This window comes from Caloenas nicobarica, chromosome 30, assembly GCF_036013445.1.
Source record: "Caloenas nicobarica isolate bCalNic1 chromosome 30, bCalNic1.hap1, whole genome shotgun sequence".
NCBI lineage: Eukaryota > Metazoa > Chordata > Aves > Columbiformes > Columbidae > Caloenas > Caloenas nicobarica.
This window is the reverse complement of record NC_088274.1, coordinates 1,634,676-1,643,845: the sequence shown is the minus strand read 5'-3', so window position 1 is coordinate 1,643,845 and position 9,170 is coordinate 1,634,676. Positions and strand designations below refer to the sequence as shown.

Sequence of the window (9,170 nt, the reverse complement as noted above, 5' to 3'; positions counted from 1 at the left end):
CCAAGCCCTAAGGGATGATGCAGCTCCAGGACCCTCCAACAGCAGCTCCCAGTGTCCTTCCACACCCAAAGCTGCTCAGGAGCAACCTCAGCCAAGGCAGAGGGAGCGGAGCAGATCCCCGCGGCGGTGCTATGATGTCCACAGCCAGTTTGTGGAATTCACGGACTGTGACCCCTCAGCACACAGGGGGAGGAGGAGGAGAGGCAGGAAGGCTTCAGTGCCCCGAAGTTACAAATCAGAAAAACAGCCAGTGGTGACAGAGGCAGATTGCAGCCTGGGATGAGGGAGGACACAGCGTCTGAAGCCTGTGATGCCAGAGAGGAGAAGGAAGAGTCCAGGAAGCACCAAAGCTGCCCCAGCAGGGACCAAGCTGCCCCAAGGGCACCAGCAGCCAGTGCTGCCTCTGGCCAGGAAGAGCTCAGAGAGCCCTTCCAGAGCCAGGGGCAGCTCTGCCGGCCGGCCCGCCTGCCCACAGACCCCTCGAGGAGGAGCTGCAACCTGCGTCCCACGGCTGGGATCGCTTCTCAGAAACACTCCCTGGGCACCAGCAGGCCAATAAGACAAAGCCACGATTAAAACCAAACTCCTGTTGGCCTTGCGTGTGTCATTGATGGGCTGTTTGCTTCTCTGTGGGTTTTGGGGCAATTGGTGAAATCCCTTTTCTGAGAAGTATCTGTGATGGAGTTTTGGGAGCTGTGCGCTGCATGTTCCCATCTTGCCGTCTCTTCTGTTTCAATGTGGAGGTCGAGTTGTAAGGAGCCATTGAAGGAGGAATGTTGTTTTTACAACTGATCTGGCACCTGACCCCAGCTGGGGGAGGACTGAGAGACATCAGACTATGAATCCTTAATGTAAAACAAAGTCTCTTTGAAATAATCCTGGAATGCAAACTGATTACTGTATTTAAAAAGTTAAGTGATAGGGTAACCAAAGAGCCAGGAATGCATAGTTTCATAAAATCAACAAGGTCAGGGAGTTGTTAGAATTAGATGAATGAGACAGGTAAACTGAGGCAGGTGTCGGGTAGTCTGTAAACTCTGCAGTACTCAACCAATGGGGAGCAGGGGAGGGAATTTGCAGCCAGGATTTGGGGGGATATAAGCAGAGGCTTTTTGCCCTGTTCTGTGTACCTACTTTTGGGTAGAACACCCGGTCTTGTAAAACCATTTATAAAATATGCTTTGCTGAGAGATCCTGCCCAGGCCTATTCTACTGGCAAGGTGATTGTTTCCTACAACAGGATTCAGCAGCAGAAGGGAGGCAGGACAAGAGGGTCCATGAGGTCAGAAAGCACAGCAGACAGCTGGTACGTGGGGCCACGGGCGCCAAACCCAGCACGGGTTGGAACACCCTGGGAGAACTTGCTGGTGAGGAGGGAGGACAAGAGGACACAGAAATTCTCAATTCTTTCCCTGATTAAATTCATCCGTGGCCACACGGTGTCTTTGTTTCTCCTTTAACTGTTCCTGCAGTAGTAACAGCTCGTTATGGGGCCCTTGAAATGCCTTACAGGTCTAGACCGAGTTTTGATCTGGACTGTTGCTGTGCTTGGAGGCTGCTGTCCTTGAAGACCAGATGAACTAATTTCTGCCACCCTGCCTTGGCAGTTTATTCCGTCCGTGTTGCAGCTCTGTCTGCAACACTGACAGCTCCAGCTCAGCCAGTCAGGTCCCTGGCTGAGGACATTGCCTCCCATCTGGGCTGAACCACCCCAGCTGTGGCACCAGCCCAGCTCTGACCTGCCCCAAGGAAACCTGGTACCAAGTGTCCAAGAGCCCATGTGTGCAAAGGCTTTGCTTCAGAGCACTGACATGACATGGCCCAAGATTGCTGAATGTCTCTCTAGCCCTAGGAGTATAAAACCAGAATAAAATGCCTAAATTCCTTCAACTGAAGATATTCCTCGCCCAGCTTGGAGAAATTAGATCCTTTGCTGTAACATTCCTGGTGTCCTGTCTAATGATGGGACAAGAAAAGATGATTCTCATATCAGTTTATTTTTTAATCCAAAGAACACAATGCTGGAAAGAGGTGTCTCTGCAGAAGAGAGAAAATCAACATTACTGATTACTTCATTTCGTTTCCAAGAATGTGCCTCTAGAGCCCCAGGAACACCACAAGGGAGCCCAGAGGGGCCAGAGAAAGGGACATCATGGGCTGCTCCTGTGCTGCTGAGCTGGGCTGGGCTCCTGGGACAGAGGGAGCTCATGGCAAGCGGCAGCGCTGCAGAGAGACAGCTCTGCCCAGGAGCAGCTCCTCTGCAAAGCGCAGCAGGGCTGAGGGCTCTGCCTGCAGCACCGAGGGGACAGGAGCCAGGCACAGAGAGGGAAACACAGTCTGGAGTGGGAGGACAGATGAGAGCTCACTTGGAGAAAAATCTTCTCAGATATTAAGCCTGTGGCTGTAGGGCATTGCATCTGCAAATCTTGGGAGGATCTCAGAAAGCTGTCACATTGCAGAGCCTGCAAGAGATATAAGTACAACTCTCAGAGATTCTCTGGTGAAGTGGAGGAGGATGTGCTGCAGAGCAGGGATTGCCTTCTGCACTGTCAGAGTGACAAGACATGAATGCTGCGTTCTCCCAAGGATGGCTGTGGGGTGTAAATGTAAATGTGCAGGCAGGGGTGGCCAGGGCTGTCCTGCAGAGCAGGGTCCCTGCACCCCAGGGCTGTGCCAGGGCAGGGACTCTGCCGCCTGCCAGGGTCAGCGCTCAGCCTGCCCGGGGAGATCCCAGCAACACTGAGGGGAGAAGCTGTGGGGGGAAGGAGCGAACCCTGGCAGGGCAGGGTCCTTCTGCTGCTGGGTTCTCCATGGGTAAGGGCTGCTCACAGCTCCAGCTCACTGCAGACTGCTTCCAATTGGAGGTTTCAAGGAGAAGATCTATACAGGTATTACTATAAAGAGAAGGAGCTTTCCTGAGTCTGTGCTTTGCGTTTCCTATTCCAAGACTGGGGGGAGGGAGAGGGGTGTAGAAAAGAATAAATGCAGACGGAGCTCTCCAGTTTTAACAAGTCACTGAGACTCCTGAACTGCAACTCTGAGTGATCAGCACATCTGCCAGAAGCCTCAGAACATCCCTTCAGCCACTCCTCTGCCCATGGACAGCAGCAGCATCACATCTGCTGAACCCATCAGCCTTAGGCTGACCTGTCCTTTTTTCCAACCTGCAAACCTCTGCTCTCAGCAGTGCCTGGGGGCTTTTCCGGGTAACATGGCAGTGTGATCAGCCTCCATCTCAGCAAGGTGCCAGCCCAGGGCAGCTGGAGCAAGACAGAGGGACAGAGCAGCTGCCCTCACTCTGCACTGACCCACAGGCATTCTCCTGCCTTGCAGGACTCGCTCTGTTCTCCCTGAGTGCAGCAGAAATGCTGAGGGTTTATGACACCCAAGAACACTTTCCAGGGGAGTTGCAGGATTGGACTAGATGATCTTTCAAGGTCCCTTCCAATCCCAAACATTCTGTGATTCTGTGAAGCTGTAAAATCTCAAACGTTTCAAATTTCATTTTACCGTCCTGTTTCAATCTTGGTGATAGTGCAGATGCTGACAGGCTCTTCTCACCAGCAGCAGTTTCAGGTGACAACTTTGAACCCCAGGTCTGTCCCCTGTCCCCCGTTCCCATGACCCCTGGTGCAGAGCAGGGCTGACTCCTGGGCAGCCAGCGGGCACAGGCCCTGCTCCTCACGGCACCTCCAGCCAGCACCACCCAGGGCTCAGCCACGGAGCTGAAGGAAGGTCCGGAAAAGGACAACGGGGTGTGGAGCAGGGGAGGGTGTGTGAGAAATGGCTTTGATTTTGCTCAGAGATGTCTCCCCTAACGTGTCACTGTCTTTCGCTCCTGTGACAGTGTTCCATGCCCAGAGGCAGCAAATGTCCAACAGCAGCTCCATCACCCAGTTCCTCCTCCTGGTGTTCACAGATACACGGGAGCTGCAGCTCTTGCACTTCTGGCTCTTCCTGGGCATCTACCTGGCTGCCCTCCTGGGCAACGGCCTCATCATCACCACCATAGCCTGTGACCAGCACCTCCACACCCCCATGTACTTCTTCCTGCTCAACCTCGCCCTCCTTGACCTGGGCTCCATCTCCACCATTCTCCCCAAGTTCTTGGCCAATTCCCTCTGGGACACCAGCTCCATTTCATATACAGGATGTGCTGCCCAGCTCTTTTTTTTTCTTTTCTGTGCTACAGCAGCATATTTTCTTCTCACGGTCATGGCCTATGACCGCTACGTTGCCATCTGCAAACCCCTGCACTACGGGACCCTCCTGGGCAGCAGAGCTTGTGTCCACATGGCAGCAGCTGCCTGGGCCACTGGGTTTCTCTATTCTTTGCTGCACACGGCCAATACATTTTCACTGCCACTGTGCAAGGGCAATGCCCTGGACCAGTTCTTCTGTGAAATCCCCCAGATCCTCAAGCTCTCCTGCTCTCGCTCCAACCTCCGGGAAGTTGGGCTTATTGTCTTTAGTGCCTGTTTACTTTGTGTGTGTTTCATTTGCATCGTGCTGTCCTATGTTCAGATCTTCAGGGCCGTGCTGAGGATCCCCTCTGAGCAGGGACGGCACAAAGCCTTTTCCACGTGCCTCCCTCACCTGGCCGTGGTCTCCCTGTTTGTCAGCACTGCCATGTTTGCCCACCTGAAGCCCCCCTCCATCTCTTCCGCATCCCTGGATCTGGTGGTGTCTGTTCTGTACTCTTTGGTGCCTCCAGCAGTGAACCCCCTCATCTACAGCATGAGGAACCAGGAGCTCAAGGGTGCTGTGTGGAAACTAATGGCAGGATGCTTTTCAAAAAGAATAAACTACCCGTCATCTTCTCTTTAACACATAACAGTTTTACTGTAACTCTCTGGAGGCCCAGTCTTGTGTGTGTGTATGTGTTGGTGGTGTTTATTTTTTAATCAGTCATTATATTTTTGTCATCCCCTTTCTAATTCACTCTCTGCTTTTCCTTTTCAACCCACTGGCTGTATAAATATGGACCCATGTTCTCTGAATATTTAAACAAAATAACGGGCTCTGTAGTGACTTTTTTCTCTGAGATTCTTTCTCCAAGACCTTTTGGAGCTGCATGGACAGTTCCTGTGCATGGGTGGAGGGGAAAAGAGTCCAGCCTGGCAGCCCTGCCAGGGAGCAGCAGCGCTTGGCCTTCCAGAGCTGTTCTCGTTCCACTCCCACACTCTCCTTCTCATCCCTTGTGTTGGTGCAAGGCCTGAGTGCTCTGGCAGCCTGGTCACCGTCCTGCTGTGTGTGAGTCCTGTGAGCGCAGGCAGGGACAGGCAATGGGCACTGCTGTGACAGAGCTGGCCTCAGAACAGCCTTTCCAGATGGCAAGATGATCTCCTATGGGCAGGGCGTGAAGGTTTAGGTCTTCTTATAAAGTTTCTCTCAAGGACATTTCCATTACAGTGGCTGACAGATCGAAAAAGCTAAAAACTGTAGGCCTGCAGGTTTGGGGCATTCAGCAGTGTCCTCTCACAGCCAGGCCTCCTGCCAGAGACTGTTGCTCCTCACCTCTCCAAATTTCTGTTTCGATCATTGGCCCCCCGGCAGTTGCATCACTTTTCTTTACATCAGATTCTCCACTCAAGTTTGCACCTGATTGTTACAGCTTCTCTGCACGAATTACTGCATGCTTTCCTTAGAGATCTAGATTTAAATAGGCACAAAGAGGCTTTTTAATTGTCAGAAAGCAAAAAAGATAATGAGAAAGAAAACACAACTGAACATAATGAACAATAAAATATACTCTATCGTTAGTTTAAGCAACTTCCAGTGAGGTCCATCACCACAACTGAAGAGTTGCCTACAGGGAGTATGAGAGCAATGGCTGAAAAACAATTCAGCTTTACCTGCCTGAAGCTCAAAGCAGGGAGAGAGGTGAGAAGGATCTGAATGAGCAAAGAGTGAGAGGAGAAGAACCTCTGGAGAGCAATGGAAAGTGCAAATGTCCAGACAGGCTTCTGAAGAGATGACTGCAGACAAGGTGGGTTGAATAAGGACAGGTAGAAACACCTGGATGTTCAGGGGGATTAAATACACAGTCTCATAGGCAGAGTTCTGGAAATACAAGCACAGGGTAACTACAATATGTCTTCTCCTGCAATTCATACATATAGTAAAAATCCATATTTTGGCAGGACAGAAATTCATGGACATTTTATTTAAAATATTGAATCATTTTAGCTGATGAGTAAGTTGTGGTTTTGTATTGTTTGTTTGTTTGTTTTTTGAAGAACTGAGAGCAGTTCTCTTGTTTTCAGGCAGAGCTCCATGGTCTGACCATAAGCCCGCAGTGCAAACCTCCAGAGGCCCCGGTGTACATGAGGTATCTGCCTGGGACTGGCAGTTATCACACAAGACTGATAGAGCCCTGTCGCTTCCATCGTGTACATCTGTTCTTCAACACTTGTACGCTTAATTAGATAAGTTTCAAGTGTGGAGTGAAGGAGGAAGGTACAGAAAGAGCACTTAGAAGAAGTGACAGGAGAATTCTCCCATTGATACTGCTGCAGAGTGTCCCCTGAGGAGGTGTGGACAGGAAGGAGCAGCAGTCTGCCTGAGGTCCATCACTGTATGGAGAACCTGCTCCTCACCTCCCCAACCTCGCCATGTCTCTCTGTACTCTTGACTGTGTTAGAGGAAAATATTCATCCATATGACACATGTAAGGTTTAGATCCCTCCCAGACATCTCCTCATCTCCCCAGTTAGCCCAGAAAGAGACAAACACACACACACACAAATGGGTCTGGGATGGACTATTCTTGAGCTCGAACATCACAGAATCATAGAATATCTCAAGTTAGAAGATCCCCATAAGGATCAACGAGTCACAGAATCACAGAATCACAGAATGTTAGGGATTGGAAGGGACCTCGAAAGATCATCTAGTCCAATCCCCCTGCCGGAGCAGGAACACCTAGGTGAGGTTACACAGGAAGGCGTCCAGGCGGGTTTTGAATGTCTCCAGAGAAGGAGACTCCACAACCTCCCTGGGCAGCCTGTTCCAGTGTTCCATCACCCTCACTGAGAAGAAGTTTCTTCTCAAGTTTAAGTGGAACCTCTTGTGTTCCAGCTTGAACCCATTACCCCTTGTCTTACTGTTGGTTGTCACCGAGAAGAGCCTGGCTCCATCCTCGTGACACCCACCCTTTATATATTTATAAACATTGATGAGGTCACCCCTCTGTCTCCTTTTCTCCAAGCTAAAGAGACCCAGCTCCCTCAGCCTTTCCTCATAAGGGAGATGCTCCACTCCCTTAATCATCTTTGTGGCCCTGCGCTGGACTCTCTCCAGCAGTTCCCTGTCCTTCTTGAACTGAGGGGCCCAGAACTGGACACAATATTCCAGATGTGAGTCCACCTCCCCGCTGCTCGCACAACCACATAACATTAAACCACAAGACAAAGAGCATCGTCCAGACACTCCTTGACCTTCGACAGGCTGGGAGCCGTGACTACTTCCCTGGGGAGCCTGTTCCAGTGACCGACCACCCTCCAGTGAAGAGCTTTCTCCTAATGTCCAGTCTGAATGTGCCCTGATGCAGCCTCATTCCATTTCCACCTGTCCTGTTCTCACTGGTCACCCGAGACAGGACTTCGGCCCCTCACCTCTGCTGCCTCTCTGAGGAAGGTGCAGACTGTGATGAGGGCTGTCCTGCTTTTCGTTAAAACAAGACTAATTGTCTTCTAGTGAATTTTCCTTTCAGCTTAAGCTCTTCTAAGTAACTGCATATTTCTGCAGTTGACTGCATGTTTTTCAAACACTGTCTGCTCCAGAGCTGACAACGGCCAATATTGACAGTTGTACTGAGCTAACAGTAGGGCTGGTATGCAGAAGAGGCCTAGGACTATATCTTATTGCTATTGCAGCCAACATCGCTGGTGAATCTCTTATGTCCCATAAGTGAGGGGGTTGTACTTGCAGGGAGGGGTGGATAGAACAAGTGACACCAATTGAAAAACGAGTTGTTCCATGCCATCCACATCATGCACAGTTTAATGCTGGGAGATCACAAGGGTGTCAGGCTCTTGGTCCATGGCCGGCATCTCAAGAGGAGCCTGCCCGTTCTCCTGCCTGCAACCCTGATCCTGGTTCCAGTCCTTGCATCCCTGAATCCAGTTCCTGTCTACTGCCGAGTCCAGTCCAGGACTTCCTGATGTCTTCCCTGCAGCCTCTGCTGTGACACCAGCCCCTGTGGCAGCATTTTGGCTACTCTGGGAAATACAATATTGGTTTTGTATATTTTGCCTTATTTGTCTCATTGTTAGTATTATGACAAAAGTTTTCATTTTTGTTGTTTTGTTTTTTAAAACTTTCCAACTGGTAAGTCTCTCTCCCTTTTCCTCCTTTTCCTTTTCCTTAGTGGGGAAGGGAGCGTGGTTAAGAAAGGGCAACAGCCACACTTTATTGTTGCCACTGTACTCAGTGCTGGTGAGGCCGCAGCTTGAATCCTGTGTTCAGTTTTGGGCCCCTCATCAGAAGAAGGACATTGAGGCACTAGAGACAGTGCAGAGGAGGCGACAAAGCTGCTGAGGGGCCGGAGCACAAGTGTGATGAAAAGCAGTTGAGGGAAGTCGTGGGTTCAGCCTGGAGAACAGGAGGCTGAGGGGAGACCTGATCGCTGTCTACAACTGCCTGAAAGGAGGTTGGAGCATGGAGGGTGTTGGTCTCTTCTCCCAAGGAGCAAGTGAGAGGACAAGAGGAAATGGCCTCAAGTTGTGCCAGGGGAGGTTTAGACTGGAGGTCATTAGGGACATGGGTTAGTGCTAGAGTTGGGTTATGTTTGGACTCCATGAACCCGATGGTCTCTTCTAACCAAAACGATCCTATGATTCTATGGAGAGATGATCTGAAGGCAGGTTGGCAGCAGACCCTGAGGCTGTGCCGGGGGTGGGCACATCTGGCTCCTCCCAGCAGGATTTTGGAAAGTCCCTTCCCAGCTGTGAGCGCCAGGCCAAGGGCACAGGGCAGAAACAGCCCCCACCCCTGAGGGCCCTGGCCCCCAACTGGCCTCTGTCCCCAAACTACTCAAACTTCTAAACAGGCTCTCCCTCTACCTGAATTATCTTCAGTTTTAAGAAAATGCCAAACAAATGTGTACTTCTGGATGAGGATGGAGCAGGTTCAAGTCCAGGACCAGGGCTGCTGCAGGAGCAGGTGTC

General features: G+C 50.9%; 1 protein-coding gene across 1 annotated transcript; it reads left to right on the top strand.

Annotated features, from left to right (window-relative positions):
• Positions 1 to 4,251: 4,251 nt before the first annotated feature.
• Positions 4,252 to 4,827, top strand: LOC135999833 (olfactory receptor 14J1-like; the record flags this gene model as incomplete). Its single annotated transcript, XM_065653407.1, has 1 exon — positions 4,252 to 4,827. A coding segment is annotated over one exon (576 nt), but the record flags the coding sequence as incomplete, so codon positions are not given.
• Between the last annotated feature and the right edge of the window lie 4,343 nt (positions 4,828 to 9,170).